The sequence below is a fragment of the Scardinius erythrophthalmus genome, assembly GCF_964197995.2.
Source record: "Scardinius erythrophthalmus genome assembly, chromosome: 9".
In the NCBI taxonomy this organism is placed as follows: domain Eukaryota; kingdom Metazoa; phylum Chordata; class Actinopteri; order Cypriniformes; family Leuciscidae; genus Scardinius; species Scardinius erythrophthalmus.
In genome coordinates this window covers 7491293-7515604 of record NC_138229.1, presented here as the reverse complement: position 1 = coordinate 7515604, position 24312 = coordinate 7491293, and the positions used below count along the sequence as shown (strand labels likewise).

General features: G+C 38.2%; 2 protein-coding genes across 44 annotated transcripts in view; both read left to right on the top strand.

Annotated features, from left to right (window-relative positions):
• The window catches only part of mbnl1 (muscleblind-like splicing regulator 1), a 72391-nt gene extending 60910 nt beyond the window's left edge, over positions 1-11481 (top strand). For 7 of the 43 annotated variants that reach the window (XM_081375001.1, XM_081374999.1, XM_081375000.1 and 4 more), the window contains 6 exons: positions 1095-1245; positions 2522-2557; positions 5856-5947; positions 6483-6509; positions 7082-7154; positions 8187-11481. In XM_081375001.1, coding sequence (XP_081231127.1) covers positions 1095-1245; positions 2522-2557; positions 5856-5947; positions 6483-6509; positions 7082-7138 — 363 coding nt within the window. In that variant the 3' untranslated portion in view covers positions 7139-7154; positions 8187-11481. Of the gene's footprint in view, positions 1-136; positions 191-1094; positions 1246-2521; positions 2558-5855; positions 5948-6464; positions 6510-7081; positions 7155-8186 lie in introns of all 43 variants that reach the window. The other 36 variants (XM_081375009.1, XM_081375014.1, XM_081375015.1 and 33 more) reach the window with 7 other exon arrangements.
• Positions 11482-19580: 8099 nt separating this feature from the next.
• Positions 19581-23599, top strand: LOC308696482 (tripartite motif-containing protein 16-like; the record flags this gene model as incomplete). The annotated part of the gene is made up of 6 exons (XM_081375231.1): positions 19581-20180; positions 20257-20352; positions 20469-20702; positions 22499-22652; positions 22756-22815; positions 23061-23599. The coding sequence occupies exons 1-6, from the start codon at positions 19593-19595 to the stop codon at positions 23597-23599; spliced, it is 1671 nt and encodes a 556-aa protein (XP_081231357.1). The 5' UTR covers positions 19581-19592.
• Between the last annotated feature and the right edge of the window lie 713 nt (positions 23600-24312).

Sequence of the window (24312 nt, the reverse complement as noted above, 5' to 3'; positions counted from 1 at the left end):
GTTTTTATTTGTTTTTTTTCTCACCTACCCAAAATGCACTGCTGCCCCCATGATGCACCTCTGCTTGCTGTTTATGTTAATGCGCTTGAACCCCATTGGCCCATTGCCATCATGTGCTCGCTGCCTGCTAATTAAGACTCAGTCGGCTGTCAAATCACTGAAGCGACCCCTCGAAGCCACCTTTGACCTGGTACTATGACCTTTCACCTTTTTGCTTGGCATGTTGCTTTAATGTAGTGTCTTAACCAGAAAAAGGAAAGATAATTTGCAAGCATAGTCCTTTTTGTTATGTGTTTATTTAATGCCTCTGTTGTGTTGTATGTTACCATGTCGTGTGATCAACTGACTGCGGCGAGCATATGCTCGGCTTAACCACAAACAAGATATGCAAGTCTGCCGCAATCAGATCATCACACGTGTGTGTTATTCCAGGGCGTGAGGACAGGGCCAGATGTTCTAAACTCTAGTCACATGGCTTCTATATGTCTATAAAGCATTTAAGCTCAGTGTCTTGATAGGGTGCATGTTTAGTATCTATGTATATTGCATGTGTCTTTGGGAGGGGTAGCATCAGAAGAATACTAAAGCTCCACCACCAAAGCAACAGAAAAGATCTAGTCTCTTTCTCACACTTATCATGGAGTGAGCAGTGCAGTTTATTTTTCTTTTCTTTTTTTTCTTCTTTTTTTTCTGTTTCTTTTAATGAGTTTTTTTTTTTTTTCGTCACTTTTGTCTGCAAAACATTTGAGTAGTGCTACGCTTGCTTCATTTGCATTGAGTTAGCCATATGGATGTTGTAGTGTTAATGAATTAATATTCTCCTGATGTAAAACTAATAATGTATATCACAGATGCTCAGTGCTAATTTAAGTAATAGCGAGAGAAAATGGCTCTTTGGCTTTTGCTTGTGCCGTAGAAATGTTTTAGCTGCCGCTTGCTTGCTTGTTTGTCAGAATCAAGCCCTGTGATGTGTTTGCCCTCTGATGATAATTCTGTCTTTTTCTTGTTCCTTTCCTGTTTTTACTCTCTTCTACACGTCCCAACCTGTTCCCCTTTTCCTCCACTCCCCCTTCCCTGTGGTCTTATCGGAGCAGGGAATTCCTCACAGTGTCATGCCACCTTTACCAAAGCGGCCTGCGCTTGAGAAAGCCAACGGTGCCGCGGGCATGTTCAGTACTGGCATGCTCCAGTACCAGCAGGCTTTGGCCAACATGCAGTTTCAGCAGCAAGCCTTTATTCCGTCAGGTAGGACTTCCTGTCACCCCTGACCACCCCTTGACCTCACCTTTGACCTTACTAAACCACGAGGGATGCACAAAGACATGGGATTATTTTTTTATTTTTTATATATATACAGAGACAGGGTTCCCACAGCCATAAAAAATGTGTGAATATCAGGGAAATTTCTTGCACTCTGGTGTAAATACTAACATACTACAGTAAAATATAATCAATATTTGATCATTAATAATATAAATGTATAATAAATAGTATTGTCATATTTATGTCATATATACGTATGACAATATTTTTATGTAATATAATATTTATTATAATAATATAAATATAATATAGTCAATAACAAAGCATATATATAGTATAAATATAGTATAATTTCATTAAATAAAGAAATTATAATAATATAAATAGTATAAATATTTATATATATATATATATGTAATATTTATAAGTAATAATATAATATATTATGATAATATAAGCATTATATACATTGTATGTTTTATTTAAAACAGAAAATACAATCAAACTAAACAAAAATACAATAAAAATAATGAATACAATATCAATATATACAAAATATTCATACTTTACTCAATAAATTATACCATACTATCATGTTATACAATATTTATAAAAAGTATACAGTAAATATACTATTTATATTATCTTATTTATATTATTATAATATATTGTATTATTACTATACTTATAAATATTAAAAAATGTAGTCTGGTTCCATCAAAGTGCTGGCATGCAGTGCTGTTTACATCTGGTGCAAGTCTCTCCTTAAAAATGATGATTTCCTTATCCAGTAATCTCAAACTCCTGGAAAAGTTAGGAAAAACCATTTGGTCGGAAGGTGTGGGAACCTTGCATTATGCGCACAGTAAACTCAGCAATGAGGCTGTCTGTCAGTTTCTCTGTATCACCTCATCATTGTATCACATTACTACTCTGGTACATACTTGTAGTTGGGCTCATGGCTTTCACTGCGAAATATAGTTGCCAATAACCTGGAATGCCCCTCAGTCAAACTAATGTCTGCTATGATGACTGCCACAAATACACATGTTTCTGTGAGCTCACAAATACACATTCTCCCTTCCTGAGTTCATGGTTTTGTCAACTAATCGGTCTCTTATGGACATCATGCTGTATCACTGTAATGATTATTGTCTTCCTTTAATTATGATTTCTTCACTCTAACCAACCTTGTGATGGGCTGTTGTGATTCTTCTCCCTTTCCAATCCACTTCCTGTTGCAATGCATGATGGGCAGGCTCAATATTGTGCATGACCCCTGCAGCAAGCGTGGGTAGGTTTCTAGACTTCGTCCTCTTAGTTTTTGTAACGCCCTCAAAATCCACATGGCCGACAAACTGGCATTGATAACTGGGCATCTTTGTTAGCGCTTCACATATGAAGCATTTATATATCTGTGATTTGAAGTAAAAGTCAACATGAAACGGCATTTGCAACACATTTTACTTCCATAATATGACATATTTCCAAGTGAAACGGAATATTCAAGAAGATATATAGTGGCAGAAATTGATTTTATCCATCAGGAATTGCATGTGATTGTGAAAAGTGGCTTTTAGACATTAGAATAGGGAATTGGAGGGGGCGGCTGAAAAATAATCATGCATATTAAGAAAGTAAATAGCATTTTGATTCCATGTTGACTTTTAATATACACAAATATTTATTCTTATTCTGTGAGTTTCAATTCTAGCTATTTGTGTATTGTTTTGTGGGTTTTGGTGGCTTCTTTAATAATAGATAATTCACCTAAAACTGAAATTTCTTTCATTATTCATTCACCCTCATGGAGGACAAAAGGAGAAATTTTGAATAATCTCACCATGCATGTTCAAATGTGTGGAATGAAGAATGAAATTTGAGTGATTTTTAAAGTGCCCCTATTATGCTCTTTCGAATATTACCTTTCATGCAGTGTGTAATACAGCTGTTTGTGAATAGAAAAGGTCTGCAAAGTTTTAAACATCAAAGTGCACAACAAAGCATGGATTTATCAAAGTATGTTTTTCAAGTAATGTTTTTGGAGGCGCTTGAAAAAGCATTCATTTGCGTTCTAGACGGTGGTCAAGGCCGCCTTAATGCACGGGCTTACCTGGGCTGAAGCCCAGGGGCCTCCCAAGTTCAGGGGCCTCCCATGTTCAGGTTCATGATGAGCTGAAAAGGTCATATTGTTTTAACTTGTCAGATTTTGTTGCTGTATGTCGCTAGTCGCTTGTGGACGTTGGTAGTGCTGTCGCTCTAATGTTATTGTTATGGTGCGTTCACACCAAACGCAAAAAGAGCGTCTGGCGCAAGTGATTTCAATGTTAAGTCTATGCAAAGACAAGTTTACGCGCGTCTAGAGGTCCCGCGGCGCGAATGAGGCGTTACGGTTCGTGTCCGCTCAGTGCCACTAACGTCTCCGCTTTGGGGTGTCTGTTGCGAGTGTGTTTAATCGACGTTTTTTTCAACACACGGACAGTAGCCTATAATCATCAGCGATGCACGCGATTACATTTAGAAATAGACAAGCTTTGTTTCCAAATGCACCAAGCAATGATCCTTTCAATTTTATAAACTTTTAAAAACCCAGCCAATATAATCACAATGAACACATCCAAAATAAAATCTTTAACATGTAGGCTATATAACAACTGCAAAGCATCTCATTTGTAAACAAAATGATTTACGCACTAAATCCAGAATAAACTCACTGAGACTGTCGACAGTTTCTTTTCCGTGCATCATTTTATTATATCCATGTTTGTGGTTAGTTACTGTCAAATCATATAAAACAGTGAAATCGCCCTTGAACTCTTCTGTCTCTCCTGCACTCGAGACGGTGACGGGAGCTGATCTCCACTTAAAGGCTTCTTTCCTATTGGTTGTCGCTCGCGAAAATCGCTTCTCATTTGCATAAAGTTGAAATTTAGTTGCTGTGTGTGGTTGTTAAATAAAGTGTCTTGTGTTTATGTGCTCAGTGATATGTTAATAACAATATTAAAATTAAAAACAATATTAAAAAAAAAACTCACTGTTGTAGGTCTCGAAAGAAACTAATGCATTATGTGATGTAGATTACCTAGATATTACACTTTTTTAAAATGAGACTCTATAAATCGAGGGGATGGGGGGCCTACAAAACCTCTCAGCCCCGGGGCCTAACATTAGGTTAAGGCGGCTCTGACGGTGGTCTAAACTCAAGTGTTTTCCATATCAAAAAGAAGGTTGAAAGCACTTGTCAGAGGCACGAAACTTAGCTTTAGCCTATTACCAACATAATCCAATCAGAATTTAATTCATTTAATTGATAAATCGTTTGACTGGGCCTAACTGTTATATATATATAGGATATATATATAGGTTATATGTGTTTGCGCATGTGATATCAGGAAGAAACATAATACACACATGACGACAGGGAGGTGACAGCGGTGTGTAAATCAAGTTACCCGTCCTACTTCTGCTAGTTTTACTAAGATTTCTTATCCTGTGCGAATTGGCCATTCATATTACAGACGTCCTTTAGTAAAATAACATTACTCCATCTCACCTGGCTTGTAAAACTAATTCCGTCCAAATAGGGCTCAGGTTTGTAACAAATTTGCATAATGCCAGCCCATGGTCTTCATTGGCTGTCGAGAATATGTTGTTTTCTGTGCTGCGAATCCACTTGCACTTCAACAGATGAGGACTCGGGCTCAAATTAATACAGTAAAACTCACACCACTGTTACTATTTGTGTATTCAAGTGCTGAGGAAGCCTTCGGAGTTGAAATTCAGATATGGTTATAGTATGTTTCGCTTACGACACACACTGTAAGCAGTAGACCAATCACAACAAACTGGGCCATCTGACCAATCAGAGCAGAGTTAGGAAAAGGAGAGGAGTTTGTGCAATGTTTATTATGAGAAAATTATATTTGTATTTAATTGTATTTGTATTTTGACCTTGAATGCATTTAACCTATTGTAGGAGACCTCCAAAACAAAATTAGGAACCTTTAAAATAGCATAATACAGGCACTTTAAAGAATAACAACCCATAATTCCACTGGATGGCAAAATTTCTCTTTAGGTATTCTAAAAAAACAAAAACAAAAAAACAGCATATTGGTTTGGAATGAATTGGGGGTGAATAAATAATGCCAGAAGACTCATTTTTGGGTGAACTATCCTCACATTTAATTGAACACTTTGTAGTTGATAGTATTTTTCACTGCACTTGTTTGTAGCTCAGATAATCAGTGTTGAGCATGATGTTCAAGTAACAGAAAACATGACAAGGGTTAAATGTTAACGTACTATAGTAGATGAAGCTGAAACCTAAATGCAAAGTTTATGAGATGCCATGCCTTTGTTTCCTTGTTCTTGTAGCTCTTGATGTGTTGGCTCATATGACACTTTACCTGCCCTTATGTCTTCTTTAGAACAATCTCTCTTGCCACCACTTTTGGTTTGCCGTTTGCTGATATCACCTTCAATGCTCACTTTTCTTTCCATACCCCTCTGTGTCCACTCACTCATCATGTTTGTGCACCTGTTGGCCACACTCCCTGTATGTGTGCTTATATCATTTTCCCTCTGAAAAGTTCCCATGATGCACGGCGCTTCCCCGGCCGCTGTGTCCGCAGCAACCACATCTGCCACAAGTGTTCCCTTCGCATCTGCATCAGCCAATCAGGTTTGCTCTTTTATGGCTTTTTTCTCTCTCAATCTCTCTCACACACACACACACACACACACACACACACACACACATATACACACACTCTCTATCTTTCTCTTTCTGTCTGAGTGATCCTTTCAAAGTGATCTCTCCCCCTTGTTGGCCTACACAGGTTTTAAACTTCTTATGGTGCTTCAAACAACAGATTCACAATGAAAAAAATGTATTTTACCTGTAATTTTCTCGCTGCAGACACTGGCTGAGGAAAAACCAAGAGAGTGTGCTAAAAAAAAACATTTGAGCCCATGTAAATTGAGTTGTTTGAAGTACCTTCTGTACAGGGTTTACACACAAACTACAGTCAGATTAGTCTGAATTTGCTTGAGCGCTGTGAAAATGGTGTTAATGTAATTGAAGCTCGAATGAGAATTTAATTTTCAATTAATGCACCATTACAGTACCATTTCATGTTATATTTGATGGTTATAAATAGCATTTTAATATTGTTTGTTTTGTCCTTTTTTATTTTGAGGACTCTTCTCTATCAAAGCTGACTACCAACGAATACATGCAATTGGTATGTATGAGGTAGTTTTTCTTAGTGTTTTGCTTCGGGTGCATCTTTGCCGGCTGTATAAATTAGATCAAATTTGTTCATTGTTTCCTGCTTCATTTTGTTGTTTTGCTGATCAATATACAGAAAAGAGTTTCCACTAGCTTAAATCCTGCTCATATGATCAATACAAAGTAGCGATGCAGGCCACCGTGACATAATAGTCTGTACTAAATGATATGATTTACAAATATGACCGTTTTGCAAAGGTTCTTCTTAGTTTGAAACATTATTATAGACTATTTCAAATACCTTCAATTATTGAAATAAAAGTGAAGGTCAACAAGTTGGAAATGTGGAATGTGCATGGGAAATTCTCCCTGCCTCACGTGAGAAAGATTTATGCTAATAAGCAATGGTTCATCGTTTTCTTTAATGGCATTTCTTAATTTGTGTTTTGTTTGACTTATTCTCTTCTTAACTGTCATGGGGAGGGAGTGAGGGTGAGGGAGAATATTTTTGTTTTGTTTTTTGTAAAAAAAATTAATAAAGGTCACACTGAATCATTTCATGCATTTCTCTCTGTTCATCTTCAGATTCCAATAATATCTGCAGAGCATCTGACTAGTCACAAGTACCTGACGCAGATGTAGTTCCAGTCCTGCAACAGTGAGTGGTCACACATTCCTCTTCTATTTTTCATTGTTTCCAGAAACTGCTGGATTGCTACCTGCCATTAAAATTGAAATTTAAATGTTTGATTTAAAGCAAAAGCTCCCCAATTTTGGTCATTATTTACTCTCATTAACCCTCATGTAATTTGTCCATAGAACATAAAAGAAAAATCCTGAAGAAGTTATTTTCCGTACAACTACAGTTCGTAGTAATCACATGTCCAAATATGACCAAAAAACATGGCACCTGTGATGCATATTTCAGCCATATGGAGCACTTTTATGGTGCTTTTCTGGGGGGATATGTATGGAAAATATCAAAAGAAAAACATTTCAGGCTGTTCATTACGCAAGGCTTCAGAACACTTGGAATACAATGATCAAGTCACATGAATTACTTTTATGTTGCTTTTTTAAAGGACCTATTTTTATTTTTATTTTTTACATTATCAACTTTCTTTAGTGTGAAATGTTTGAGCATGAAAAAGGTCTTCAAAGTTACAAATATCACTATATCACTAAGCACTGTTTCTGAACTCGGGACCGAACACGTCACACTATTCCTCATTTAATAATTACTGGTTGAGTTGCGTTAGTAGTGTGTTGAAACTTGCGGTTATGGTAAGGGGCGTGACATTTCTGAAACACACATGAAGCAGAGGACCAATCACAACACACTGGTCCAGATGACCAATCAGAGCACATTACACTTTTCATAAGGAGGGGCTTCATAGAGATATGGACTAAACAGAGCGGTACTGGCAGACTGGGAAGAGAGGTGCTGCAATAATGTAAAACGTGAAAAATAATGTGTTTTAGTATAATGTGTGAGTAGACCCCAAAAACAAAATCAAGACTTTGTAAAAAGGCGCAATATGGCCTCTTTAACTGTGATTGTATGGAAAGAACTTCTTCAAAATTTTAAATAATGTAAATAATGACAGAATGGTCATATATGGTTGTCAAACAAGTCCTTTAATACTCATTCTCATGTGTTCTAAATCTATTATTTTCTACTTTTCCTCAGATCATGGAATGTGCTGTTGTCCTGGACAAAAAGGCAAACAAACAGAATTCAAAATTTTAACATCAAGATCACCGGCGGATAGAATATACTATGAAGATTAGAATTTGGTCATACATGATGGTAGAGTTTTACTGGGGTGAAACTGAGTGTCCTTCCACATGATGTGTAGAATTTGAGTGAAACTACATCATTATGTCAGACTGGACGTTGAGGCATTTTTACTCTCAAGCCGGATTAGTAGGAAAAGTTATTTTCATGTCTGACCTAACACCGTTTTGGCATGTTAGTAGACCAAGAGATATTTTTTTGTGATTCACACCTTGATCATCTTTCCTCAAAATTTGTCTGATAGTTTACAAAGTCGTAAAAAAGGTGCACCTTGAATTGAAAAGCGAATCAAAAGTCGATATGGCACAAAAACCTCCAGCGAAATAATTAAATGTATGTAGTTTTCTGTATCTTTAGTTCTGGCTCCTAGTCAAACTAGATTGTAAGCGAGAGTCGGGATTGACAGATGAATGTTTTGGGTAGAAACTGATCACCTGAGACCTTTCAAAAGCACATTCTTGCAAGCTTTATGTACCATAACCACCGGCTGAATACCAGACACAGATCTAGAGTGTTATATCAACAGTGTTATTATGTTTACCAGAGATTAATGTTTTTTACAGCGCTTGTTTTTATACATAATTTCACAAGTGTGGGTTTTCTATGAAACGTGCCATTTTTATTTGTCGATCATCCATTAGGCCTTGTAGAACTAAGAAGCCTTTTTGACTCCTATGAGAACAGGGTTGCCTTGTTCCTAATGCCCTGTTTCTTTAAATTGCCTTGATCGAGAGAATGTCGCGACGGAACGGAGAAGGTATCGAGAGTCACCGCGTGTCTTTAGGAGGTCGTCGTCAAGAGCGCTTGCGTTCCAGTCTTTGTGAGGACTCTAAAATTCATGCTGGAAAAGCACTGCTTGAGTATTTCGTTACAGATTGTGGGTTCGAGACTAGGTACACGGAAAGATGAGGTTAGTGTTGGGTCAGGGTTTGTCTTCAGTTCTCATTTGTGTTGATTTCCATTTGTTTTCGAATAGTTCATGACTTCTAAACAACGTCGTTTTGAGGGACGGAGAATATAATGAGACGTTTTTAATATTAAGTTGTGCCAAAGTCTTTTTTTTTCTCTCTTTTTTTAATATTTAAATGTGTTTTGACTGGGTATACTGATAACGGAAGGTGAATCATTTGTATAGCTTCATTTTACGTACAAGGCTGCTTGTAAACCAGGAAACAAGGGTTTTTGCGCCACAACCAGACTCAAGATTAAACTAATGAACGCGAGATTCTCGGCTCATCTGTCTGGAAATTCACGTTTTCTTGAGTCTGGATTTCAGCCTGGTTTAGGTGCACAGACTTGAAAGGATGCACGCCATCTCCGTTTCCTCACTAAAGCCTTATATTTCAGTGTTTGAACCCACAAAAACATTCTCTCAATCACAAATGTAAAATGACAGCGGATGAGATTTTATTCTTCACTCTTATTTTACGTGTTTATTAATCATGTTACACTTAACGTTCACTCTGTTTCAAAGCCTTTGTTAGAAATATATTGTGTTATTGTTGGCATACTATAAAGATTTGTTTTTTTGTTTGTTTTTTTTGTATTTGACAATATTGTCATAGAACTGTTTTAGAAAGTAGGAAATGAAATATTGTTTTTCTTACTGTCACTTTCTTTTACATTACATTTTAAGTTCATAATGTTTAGCTAGTAGTGTTGTATTCTTAATTCTTCATGTTAGTTTTCATGGTAGAATTTTTGAAATTTCAGCTCTAAGGATTTTGGTTTTGAATTTGTTGAACAAAATGTTTAATCTTGTCTTAAAAGAGAGTGAAAAACGACAAAGAAAGAGTTTATTTGTAGCTTTGGTAAGGTTGATATTTTAACCCTTTATTTTGTGTCAAATCAAGACCACGTCTACAATTAGATGGTTGACGTATCAATTGTACGTGATAGAGTAAAAGAAGTTTTTCTACTGTATGCATTTCAGAATTGAAAAATCGTCTTGTAATATTTCAAAAAAAAAAAAGAAACATCCCTCAATGCCAGGCCAAAACGAGCAGCATCAGAGATTTCTGAATATTTAAAGATGAAAAACAAAGGAGGGAGGTCACGGGGTCGGCCTCGAGCTGCAAACGAGAGAGAGAGCCATAACTTAAGGGACGAAGGTTGACTTTTTGCACTTCTGTACATAGTCAATATAAAGAAAAGAAAAGGAACATGTATAATATTGAGATCTTATTTTGAATAATAAAAGATTCTATAACTATGAGAAATTTTCTTAGGATAATTTAAGAACTAGTATAATAGTCCAGCTAACAAATGATGCTTGCAGAAATATGGCACAGCTCTTTTATTATAATTTCCGGCCATCACGTTCAGTCAAAAAAAAAAAATAAAGCTCCGCGTTGCCTGCACCGACACGTACCGAGAGTCTGAATTGGCAGTAGGCTACACTCCGCCTCGTCATGATTTCCACTGTGGGAAATTCAGTTTTTTACAAATAGATACACCTTCAAAAACACAGTATTTGTCATATGATGGACATAAATAACTGCATGAAGAATAAAAATGAACAGTAAAACTCTCATAATAGATAAGTACGTAGATAAGTTAATTTCTCACAGTACCGTAACTATCATCGCCACAGCATAGTGTAAATCAAGTATCTCGATCGATATCTGAGCCTGAATTGAGGCGCGTTCACCGGTAATCCATCCGAGTATAACCGTAAGAACAGTACAATTATAAAAAAAAAGGCCTTCAAACCGACTCTAGATGCTAGCAAAAGACGTCCACTTAACACACGACAACACAAGAGTTGCTTTGTTATTTGTAACGTGCCTTCAGCAGGGAAAGGACACCAACCACACAACGAAAAAAACAAAACAAAATGAATGTAACTGTCAAATCCTCCGCTGAGGTCAGCGTTTTACTCATTCGAGGTTGCTGCACAAGAGCTATTAAACCAAAGCATCACTTTCCTTCACTAAACACAATGCCTAAAAGCTGGTCGGCCGTTCCTAACGGTGAAACCACAGGTGGTCCTGCCTGCTGAAAGCACTTGCTTGGATGCTTAACGCCCTCCATGGAATCTTACACCTGCCCTTTGCTTATAGTTGCTGTAAGATATTGTGCTGCATTCTAAAAGACTTGTTTTATGCACATTTATTATTGTTAGAATTGACTCTTACTGTTATGAATTGAAAAAAAAACCTTAATAAAACAAAATGGATTTGCTCAAGAGTGTGTGGTTTGGTGATTTTTTTTTGTCTGTTACATATATTTTTTAAACCTTTAAAATGTTATGCTACATATTATAGGTTAATTGTTATGTATAGTGTATGTGTTAAAAGCTTTTTAGTCTCAAAGTTGTTTTTGTTTTTGTTTTCTGAATACTGAACTTCATGTGTCTTTTTGTGGTTTAAAATCACATTTATTATCTGAAGTTTAGTTTCTGTGGTCCTCAATGCTTGATCACAGGTGTGTGTCTTGTTAATTGATCATGTTCTGTCTTGTGTGTATATATAGTCCTCTTGTTTTGTTTGGTTTCTCATACAAAAGCATGCATGAGCTTCCGTTTACCACAACTGATGTGTGAGTTGATGAATATTTATATGTGAATAAAAGTCTGAATTCAATCTGTTCATCATATAAAGCAATCGAGTCCCTTTAGAAAATTTGGACTAAAACAATCAAGTTTTACAGGGACAGAAAGGTCTCAGATTTCATTAAAATATCTTCATTTGTGTTTCGAAGATGAACAAGTCTTACGGGTTGGAACAGCATGAAGGTAAGTAGGCTAAATGATGTCAGAATTTTCATTTTTGTATGAAAGGTTATAGGTCACCTTGAGAGACCTCCAAAAATGTCACTGGCAAAGCATCTTGTGAATGAGGCATTTATAGCGCTTTTATATGTAGGCCTACTACTGTACACCCAAAGCGCTTTACAATCATATCAGGACATCTCTCCTCAACTACCACCACTTGTATTGTCAAGTGTATATATGATATATTAAATGAAATATCCACAATCCGTATTATTAAATATCCACTGCTCTCATACACACACCACTGCGCTCACACACACACACCACTGCCCTCACACACACCACTGCCCTCACACACACACCACTGCGCTCACACACACCACTGCCCTCACACACACACCACTGCCCTCACACACACCACTGCGCTCACACACACACCACTGCCCTCACACACACCACTGCCCTCACACACACACCACTGCGCTCACACACACCCCTGCTCTGTGTGTGTCTGAGTGTGTCAGTGCCTCATCGTGTGAAATGCATGTGTGATGCATTGCCTTTAGTAGAAAAGTCGGTAGCACTTTATAACACTGTTCCTTCATTAATGAATAACTACATATATGTTGCCTACAAATTTCAGAATAAACATATTTTTTAGAATGGCTGTCAATGGAGAAAGATGATCTTTGAAGCCTGAAGATGTAGTCCCGACATCTGCCAGCAGAGGTCATGATAGCATAATACACCTTGGGTATTATCATAGACAGCATATAAACTGGACACAGCGACCCCATTGGATTCAATGGAGACAAGTGAAGTCAATTAGAAGCACTCACTTCCTGGGGGTCGAGTGTACTGCGCAGACTCAAACTGAGCTTGATGACGTAGATGTGACGTGAGCAATCAAGACGGAGAGTGTGAGTAGGAGCTGTCCATGAGCTAGGAGCAGGAGCAACTTTTGCTAAGTATTCTGAATAATTATTTTGTCATTTTGCCTCCACGTCCCCCCGATTGCCCACGAGCTTCTCCTCCTGTCCTTACGGTAATTTCTCTACTGTGCGACAGAGAGTCGCGTGGTTATGACGCAATCGTTAGCCTATTTTTACAAAAACTGCATCTACTGGGCTATAACGTAAGATACAAGGTAATGGAGCCTTTTATACATTTCGTGTTTCTTTAGAAATAAATAATGGACAAATGGAGTCTTTAAACGCCTCATATGTAAAGTTATTCGCTGTCAAAGTGACGCCAAAATGAATGGGAGTCAATGGAATGCAAACAGCAGGTGATGGTCCGCTAATTAATGGCGGCGGCCGGGGAAGCTTAAATATTTTAGGAAACCCTGCCCCCCTGGGTATTACACCATTAGGGATGTATGTAGCATGCATCTGTTATATTAATATTGCATTTCCCCGACGTCGAAATCAAGCACATTGTCAGGAAACACGTTACCTGGCTGCATGTCAATATCCATGAATGAATCACTGGATCTTTGGTAAGTTGTAAGTAACACGATGTCGAGTCCGTCCTTTAGTTTCAACTGATAATCGTTTGTTTTACTCGCGTTTTCGCAGTGTCCTCTATCCAGTCATACAGCAGCCTCTTTTGCCACTTAAAATCTGGAAAATTTTCTGGGAAAATTATGTCAATGCATAGGCTACCCCGCCTAAATATAACACTTCTGGGAACAATATTTTACTATTGTAAGCCCGTTTATCGGTCCAAATGGGGTGTGTTACTTGCTGTCTTTCCACGTGGCAAAGTCATTTAATTCCATTTAAGATTTTATCTGACTCCATTTTATCACGACCTCGAATTTAGGTTAGATTGCCAGTGAGTTATTGGTCAATTATATAATAGTTTAACAATATATTTGATTGTTCTATTTAACTCTTTTTAACTCTTATTTTACTTGTTCAGATTAGGAAACTATGTCACTCAGAGGTCCTTTCCTCTTCTGTTTAACACAGGTCTCCCATTCACAAGCCCATCAGTTTTGGTCACCAAACAGAGGTAGGCTAATTGCTATATACCTGAGGTCGGTCACATTCACGGTTTACACAATCAAAGATACTTTGGTATAGCCCCCATGGAATTGCATACACTTGAATTTAACTTAACGTTTACTTCAGTAGAGGAATGGCCACTATTACAGCTGACCAACATTACTTCTCTTATAGCTTTGGATTGGCCATGCCGTGGTTTCCCACGTACACTTATCTAAAGTAACATTAAATTAAAACAGAGGTAAGACACACCCAAATTTCAAGAAGCATTTGCTGTTCTAAACGGAAATTCACTTCTTGTCTTTGCAATCCATGTACACTTGAATTGATGCCAAACATTAGTCGTCACTAATCTGACGCAAAACTTGCGGTAACATACAAATTGGTTTAATCTACTTGGGAAAACAATTTCAGAGTCAGTCGGAATAAAATCAAATGTAACAATTTATTATGTCAGGTAAATGTATCATGCCAATTTCATAATCAGTTCAAGGGCAATTCCACGCAAAACTGTCACATACATAACGCCAACTCAATACCATGGCATTGAGTTGGCGTTATGGATGTGACAGTTTTGCGTGGAATTGCCCTCAAAGATAATAAATACAAAACATCAAATACTCTGGAATAAAGAGAGAAGATGCGAACCTGACATTATAAAATACATGATGGCGAGTGCCTGCATACACTCTGCATCACAGGCTAATTTGAGCTACAAATCACCACGAGCCTTCTTCAGCATCTCCCTAAATACTCAGACCAAGGCAGAAACCTCTTTTCAAATGTAAACATGAGTTCACAGTGGGAATTTGCATTAATCACCATCCCAGACTTACTGGGGACAGCAATTGATTCACATTGGGGCACACCCAAAGCAGTTAACAAGATGTCTCTAAATTCTCCACACCTTATTACCTTTGTGGGAATGAGACCTTTGTACCAGTCGCAGACATTTCAAATAATACCAAACATGTATAATACTGTATGATAATTGTTAATAGTAAACCATTTAGATTTTTGGGTGAATTCAGGTAGGATGGGTGAAGGGAATGATGTGTAAATTGGGAGGTGTTCATCTCAACTGTGATCGTGTCTAGAATGGGGATGGTGATATAGCAAGAGAGTTCAAATGCTAATTTCCTTTGTTTTCTCAAGGAGTAGCCCTCTCTTTTCCAGTTATTCCAGTTTCTCCAGTCTTACACTATGGAGTATGGACATAATGTGTATGAGATTTACTATGACGTATTTTATCTTGGTTGACTAATTTTACAGAGAGACAGGTCTGGCACAACACAGTCAATGAAAATGCAGTGTATGAACGCCCTCTACCGGTCGATTTTAACCTCGTATTTACACAAACTGCTTTCAGTTTCTCAAACGCAGAACCAGGAAACTCTTCGGTTTAGGTAAAATGAAACCTGATTTCTCTCTCTATGGTAGGCTATTGTCTTACTCACTGTAGGGTCTGTAGGTAGTTACAACATTTCAGATTCTAGATTTTCTAATTAGGATAATCTGGCGAACTATTTTAGGTAAAAACAGATTCAGCACCCAAGAATGACCAGGGAAACCAGGACAGCATATTACAGCCTCCAATAACAACAGATTCAGCACCCAAGAATGACCAGGGAAGCCAGGACACCATATTACAGCCTCCAATAACAACAGATTCAGCACCCAAGAATGACCAGGGAAGCCAGGACACCATATTACAGCCTCCAATAACAACAGATTCAGCACCCAAGAATGACCAGGGAAGCCAGGACAGTACATTACAGCCACCAGTAACAACAGATTCAGCACCCAAACACGACCAGGAAAGCCAAGACAGCATATTACAGCCTCCATTAACACCACAGCCACTCTCACCGCTATCACTATCTCCTACATCCCCATTGATGTGTTTCTCAGAGAAAATGGAAAAACTAGTGTATGCTGGAACCCAATTCGCTGGAAGCCCCCAGATATCAACCAGAAAAACATCACTACCACCAAAGTCTATGGGCGCAGCTCGCCCTCTCCCCCCTCCCCCTCCTCCCCGAGCATTAAGGCCCCTTCCACAACGCCAGGGCCCACAACTTCCACCGTCTGCTCGAGGTGTTACAAAATCAACTGATACCAGCTCCAAGTGATTTGTGCCGGGTCCCCGCTGTGATAACAGTAACTTTCTCAAATGTTTACAGAACAAGCGGGAACCCAGTGTTCCTGTATCATCTGTTCATTCACATGTTAGAAAGTCTAAGGCCTTTAAAAGCCGTACAGCAAACCCATCTAATCTGGTGCCTATCACACGACAAACTAAGATTGTGGACACAAAAAGCAAGACTGTTAAGTTAGCACTTTTAAACATCCGCTCACTTAAAAATAAATCACTTCTAGTCAATGACTTTATAAGCACATACAACCTGGACTTTATATTTCTAAATGAAACTTGGCTAGAAGCCAGCTGCAGTGCAACAATCCTCAATGAAACATCTCCTCCGAACTTTACCTTTATGAGTGTCTCCAGAGCTGGAAGGAGAGGTGGGGGTGTAGCTGCTCTTTTTAAAGATGTCTATCAATGTAAGCAAATATCATTTGGTAATTACCCGTCTTTTGAATATCTGGGTATTGTGTTAAAAGGTGCTCCACGGATTTTACTTATCACTATTTACAGGCCTCCAAAATACTCTTCAGCCTTTGCTGAAGACTTTACAGAACTGTTATCAATAATTTCCTCAGAGTTTGACAGTTTCACTATTGCTGGAGATTTTAACATTCACATAGATAATTCAGAAAATAATATGGCAAAAGAAATCAATACTGTTTTAAAAACTTTTGATCTGATTCAACATGTACATGGGCCCACACACAATCGTGGACACACTCTAGATTTACTTATCAGTAAGGGTCTAAACATTTCATTGAATGATATTAAGGATGTCGCACTCTCTGATCATTACTGTATTTTCTTTGATTTATTGATCTCTCCTGCCATTGAAGTTAGATCTGTGTCTGTCAAGAAGAGATGCCTAAATGAGAACACTAGTGTACTATTTATGAAGGCCATATCCCTAAGACCGAGCATATCTGCTGACTCGGTTGATTCTCTCCTTGTTTCTTTTAACTCGAAGGTTAAAAATGTAATTGATGATATTGCTCCTGTGAAAGTCAGGAAGAATGGTAAACAAAAAGCACCTTGGAGAAACTCAACAGCAGTGCAAATTATGAAAAGACAATGCAGAAAATCAGAGCGCATGTGGCGAAAGACAAAACTTGTAATCCACTATAACATCTATAGAGACACCATTCGTGCTTTCAATATGGAACTAGGCAAAGCTAGACAGACTTTCTTCTCCAATATCATAAACAGAAACCTAAATAATACTCGAAATCTCTTCGCTACTGTCGACAGACTAACAAATCCCCCAAGCCAGATTCCCAGTGAAATGCTCTCCGACAGCAAGTGTAGTGAGTTTGCTACCTTTTTCTCTGAGAAAATCAATAATATTAGAAAGGTGATCAGCACATCCTTGAGTTGCACTGAGGTCAGACAGATCAGACTACAACCTGAGAAAGTAGTTACTATGTCTGATTTTGAAGAAATTGATGGCAAAATTCTGAAAGAAACCGTTCAGCACCTTAAAACATCAACCTGCGCCCTTGACACACTTCCCACATCTTTTTTTAAAAGTGTGTTAGACTGTTTAGAAGCAGATCTCCTAGAAGTGGTAAATGCCTCACTTTTCTATGGAAGTTTTCCAAACTCCCTTAAAACTGCTGTTGTCAAACCCCTCCTGAAAAAGAGCAATCTGGATAAGACTATATTAAGCAACTATAGACCGATCTCAAATCTTCCTTTCACAGGCAAAATCATTGAAAAAGTTGTCTTCAACCAGCTGAACAAATTCTTAAACTCAAATGGATACTTTGATAATTTTCAATCTGGTTTCCGACCGCACCACAGCACAGAGACGGCGCTCATTAAGATAATAAACGATATTCGCTTAAATACGGATTCAGGCAAATTATCAGTGCTGGTTCTACTCGACCTCAGTGCTGCATTTGACACTGTCGATCATAACATACTTCTTGACAGGCTGGAAAACTGGGTGGGGATTTCTGGGATAGTCCTAAAATGGTTCAGGTCATACTTAGATGGGAGAGGTTATTATGTGAGTATAGGAGATCATAAGTCTGAGTGGACGCCCATGACATGCGGAGTCCCTCAAGGCTCAATTCTTGCGCCACTCCTGTTCAACCTGTACATGCTCCCAATGAGCCAAATAATGAGAAAGAACCAAATCGCTTACCACAGCTATGCAGACGACACACAGATCTACTTAGCCCTATCGCCTAATGATTACAGCCCCATTGACTCTCTGCTTCAATGCATTGACGAAGTCAACAGCTGGATGTGCCAAAACTTTCTACAGTTAAACAAAGACAAAACTGAAATCATTGTGTTTGGAAACAAAGATGAAGTTCTCAAGGTGAACGCATACCTTCACTCTAAAGGTCAAACAACTAAAAATCAAGTCAGGAATCTTGGTGTGTCTTTAGAGTCAGACCTTAGTTTCAATAGTCATGTCAAAGCAATAACTAAATCAGCATACTATCATCTGAAAAATATTGCAAGAATTAGATGCTTTGTTTCCAGTCAAGACTTAGAGAAACTAGTGCATGCTTTCATCACCAGCAGGGTGGATTATTGTAATGGACTCCTCACTGGCCTTCCCAAAAAGACCATAAAACATTTGCAGCTCATACAGAACGCTGCAGCCAGGATTCTTAGCAGAACCAGAAAATATGAACATATCACACCAGTACTCAGGTCATTACACTGGCTCCCAGTTACTTATAGGATTGATTTTAAAGTATTATTACTAGTATATAAATCATTTAATGGCCTAGGACCTCAATACATTGCAGATATGCTCACGGAATACAAACCCAACAGATTACTCAGATCATTAGGATCATATCAGCTAGAAGTTCCAAGAGTTCACTCTAAGCATGGAGAGTCTGCTTTTAGCTATTATGCCAGCCGCAGCTGGAACCAGCTTCCAGAGGAGATCAGATGTGCTCCTACATTAGTCACATTCAAATCCAGACTCAAAACACATCTGTTTAACTTTGCATTTAATGAATGAGCACTGTGTCACTGTTTGTCCGACTGTTTATACTGTGTCTTATTTTAGTCTTTATTCTAAACTGTTTTAATTATTTTTAGTTCTTTCTCGTTTCTTTATTTTAAACGGTTCTTTATTCTAAACTGTTTTAATTATTTTTAGTTCTTTCTTGTTTCTTTATTCTAAACTGTTTTGTATATTCTTATTTCTTCTGTTTATTTTTAATAGTATGTAAAGCACTTTGAATTACCATTGTGTATGAAATGTGCTATATAAATAAACTTGCCTTGCCTTGCCTTGCCTTGCCTAGGTAAGAAATTATCTCTCTGTGTGAAGAAGCTGTCACTGGAGTAGTTGTAATTCTAGAGTTGAGAGTTAAACACACCTTTTACACCTTTCTCAAGCTCAAGTACTGATTAGCTGTAGGCTATGTTTCTCTCTGCCTGTGTGTTCGTGCAGTAAAATGGCAGAAGCCAGTATTTTGTGGGATCAGTTCAGCTGTTCAATCTGTCTGGATCTACTGAGGGATCCAGTGACCATCGCCTGTGGACACAGTTACTGTATGAGCTGCATTACAGACTGCTGGAATAAAGAGGACCGGGAGAGAGTTTACAGCTGCCCTCAGTGCAGACAGACCTTCACTCCAAGACCTGCTTTAAACAAGAATGTGGTGTTTGCTGAAATGGTGGAGACACTGAAGAAGACAAAAGTCCAAACAGCTCGTCCTGCTCTCAGTTATGCTGGACCTGGAGATGTGGAGTGTGACGTCTGTACTGGAAGGAAATATAAAGCTGTCAAGTCCTGTCTGGTGTGTCTTGAATCATACTGTCAAACTCATTTTGAGCGACATGAGGAATTTCACTCAGGTAGTAGACGACACAGAGTGACTGATGCCTCTGGACGACTGCAGGAGATGATCTGCTCTGAACACGACAGACTGATGGAGGTTTACTGTCGTACTGACCAGCATTGTATTTGTTTGCTATGTACGATGGACAAACACACAAATCATGATACTGTTTCGGCTGAAGCAGAGAGATCTGAGAAACAGGTATGAAAAGCAAATCTTAGTAAAATACATGTTTTTGATGCAATACAGTAAGAGCTGTTATCTGTTACTCTTACAGAAACAGATGTGGGACATACAAGGAAAGATCCAGCAGAGAATCCAGGAGGGAGAGGAAAAGCTTCAGGAGCTGAAAGAGACTGTGAAGACTCATAAGGTAAGTTTAAGGGGAGTCGGAAATGTTTTAGGTTCTTTAAGGACTCTCGTCATTGAGGAGCCCAGTCCCACTGAAGCCCATAAGTGAAAGGTCTGATTGTCTGTGTGTCCTAACAGAGCTCTGCACAGGCTGCAGTGCAGGACAGTGAGAGGATCTTTACTGAACTGATCCGATCCATTGAGAGAAGCCGATCTGAGGTGACACGGATGATCAGAGATCAGGAAAAGGATGCAGTGAGTCGAGCTGAAGGACTCTTGAAGCGACTGGAGCAGGAGATTGATGATCTGAGGAGGAGAGAAGCTGAGCTGAAGCAGCTTTCACACACTGATGATCACATACATTTCCTTCAGGTAACTGATCTCAGAAGCAGTACATTTAAGATTATCTTCTTATTACAGTGAAAGAGTTTCTAAAAATAAAACTAAGTCAGTGCTTTTCAATCTTTTTGACCACAGTCCGTCCCATTGTCCAAAACAATTTTAAAGTCCCCTATTACATTGCTTAAGATATTTCCTCTGGTATTTTTGCTGTAATAAATATTATATAAAGTATTATATAAAGTTATATATGAAGTAACCTCAATTAATTTTGTTTCAAGACCTGTATGCTCCTCTATAAAAAATAATAGATATTGAGGGTGGAAAAAAGATGTTATGTGTAGCACTTTAATTAATTTTAAATTAAGCTTTAAAGGGATCCTATTATGCCCTTTTGTGAAGTCTTGATTTTGTTTTTGGGGTGTACTAGAATATGCTTTCATGCTTGATTGTTCAAAAAACATTATTTTTCACATATTTTACATTATTACTGCGTCTCTCTCCCCAGTCTGGTTCGAACGCGTCGTTTATTTCCGGTTTCGATGAAGCCCCTCCTTCCGAAATACGAAATGTGCTGTGATTGGTTAGCTGGCCCAGTGTTGGCACCGCCTAGCACATATTCGGGAAATGTCCCACCCCGCCATAACCGCAATCTCCACTCAGATGTAAATATTAAGGATGGCGTCGATTTCAAATCAATTCAAGCCTGATTCAGACTAAAGAATGTTAACAAATAAGAACACAGACTTTGCAAGCACGGATTTCAAAGGATGTTTGTTTTTTCATACAGTTTAGATACGATTTTATACACCATTTAATCATATTTGTCGGAAACTATGGTAATACAAACAGTAATCAATCACTAAACCAATGTTAACTTTCCTAAGTGGCGGTGAACAACCTTGCAAAAGCTACAGCCTGCATTGTGGTTCTGGAAGCTGTTCTCCATAAAATGTGCAGCACACAGATAAAGTTCAGGAACATTCGTCAGCCTTCAAACAAATGAGTTTTGGAAACAGAGTGGACAAAACAGTGTCACTTTGACAGCCACAACACTGTCTTCTCTAATGCAGCTCAACCAGGACTTGTCCCCTTTTTTTCCATATATTTCGTGGGCGGGGATTACTTAAATGAGGAACATTATGACTTCACAAAGCCCGGAAAAAACGTGTTGAAGTCCAAACGGGCCGTTCATTGTAGTTCTTGGAAAGTGGATTCTGTTCAATAAAATATCTTCCTTTGGAGAGGACTTTGAGCTTTGTAAACTTGCACATCTTTGTTTATGCTCAAACAGCAACATTACACACTAACTAAAGTTGAAAAAGTGAAAAAGCATATTAGGACCCTTTTTAGTGCTTTAACAGACGTGTAATTAGCAGTCGTTATTCTGACAGTAATTGTGCCATGAAACCTCTAACCTTAACTCTAACCATAATAGAGTATGCACCACAACCTGATAGACAGCATTAATGTTTGTCAATCTAATCCATCTATGATTTTTTCTGAACTCTAAACTTAATCCATAAAGTCCAAAAATGTGTGATTGAGGTAACCAATGAAATGCCTGCGGTTAACTTGACTGATATGTTTTCAGTATTAACTTGCACTTAAACGGCTGTGGATAACTTGTGGTTAACCTGCGCATAACTGGTTTGGGGAAAAATTCAAGCTCACCCCGTCCTTTTTGCTGGCACTGCTCTTTGTTCATGCACTCTCATAAATTCAGAAAAAAATGCGTGGACACAGATTTTACGCACAAATACATGTGTACGCATTAGTAAATGAGACTCATTGATTATTAAAATCTGTTCTTTTGTTTGTCTTTGTAGAGTTTCCAGTCTCTCTCTGTTCCTCCTGTATCCACAGACAGCATCAATGTCAGTTCTCTCCTCTCTTATGATGATTTGACTCTATCTGTCTCTATGCTAAGAGGGAAACTTGAATACGTCTGCAAACAAGCAACAGAAAATATATTTGGTAAAGGTAAATATTCATTTATTTAAACATTTTCAATCATACACCATATAATATACAATTTAGAAAATAGCTTGTGAATTACACTGTACATGTCTGTTGGTTTCAGTAGTGACATACATTGAAATTGTTACTGCCACTGAACTCAGGACCAGAGATGACTTCTTGCAATGTAAGTGTGACTATTAAAGCAATCTTCACGAAAAATAAATCAGTGATCACCTGAACTCTAACTTGTTATTAGTTATCTGTCTGCTGGTGATGGGGGTGAATGATGGGGGTGGTTGGTTTGTGGACCCTTAAATTTGTGGTTCCAAGTTTACCCTTACATGTTTTGTTTCACAATGCAGGTGACTATAACACAAATGACAGAAATATACAAATTATGTTACATCATTAATTTTCTTTTTCAATCAGATTCCTGTCAGCCCACACTGGATTCGAACACTGCACATAAATACCTCCGTCTTTCTGAAGGCAACAGAGTGGCTACTTTTATTGGGACTGACCAGCCATACCCTGATCATCCAGACAGATTTCATGATTTTTCTCAGGTGTTGTGTAGAGAGAGTGTGTGTGGACGCTGTTACTGGGAGGTGGAGTGGAGTGGGACGGCTGGGGTGGGAATATCAGTGTCATATAAGAGCATCAGCAGAAAGGGAGATGGTGATGATTGTGTCTTTGGATTTAATGATCAGTCCTGGAGATTGTCCTGCTCTGACTCCAGGTGTGCATTCAGACACAATCAGAAAGTGGTTAAACTCCCTGTAGTCTCCAGCTCCTGTAGAATAGGAGTGTATGTGGATCACAGTGCAGGAATTCTGTCCTTCTACAGCGTCTCTGACACAAAGACCCTCATCCACAGAATCCAGACCACATTCACTCAGCCGCTCTATCCGGGGTTTGGGGTCAATTTGGGATCAACAGTGAAACTGTCATCTGCAGAGATTCTATGAATAATAGTACTACAGGTTTAAGCATGCTGATAAAAATGAATGAGTGGTAAATGTGGATAGCAGCTGCCTCTCTCCCATCTTTCTGGTGACAATCCCAAGTGCAGTTTAACCCAAACTGGAAACTGGACTCATTAAACGTTTCATTAACACAAACTGTAGGTGACTGTGTCCAAAGCCAATACAAGAGAAACCTATGGAAGCTTGTTTCCGCCACTGAATAAAACATTTTAAAAGATAATTGCGACTTTTTATCTCACAATTGCGAGTGTACATCTCGCAATTCTGACTTTATTTCTCAGAATTGCGAGATATTAAGTCAGAATTGCGTGAAATAAAGTCAGAATTGCGTGATATAAAGTCAGAATTCTGAGATATAAAGTCGCAATTGCGTCTTATAAAGTCAGAATTCTGACTTTTTTTCTCGCAATTGCGACTTTATATCACGCAATTCTGACTTTATATCTCAGAATTCTGACTTTATATCACGCAATTCTGACTTTATAACACATAATTGCGAGTTTATATCTCGCAATTCTGACATCTTTTCTCGGAATTGTGAGATATAAAGTCCAATTCTAAGGGGGGAAAAAAAAGACGGACTTTTTTTTTTTTTACAGAATAGTTTATATCTCACAATTCTGACTTTATAACACGCAATTGCGACTTTATATCATGCAATTCTGACTTTATATCTCCCAATTGTGTGATATAAA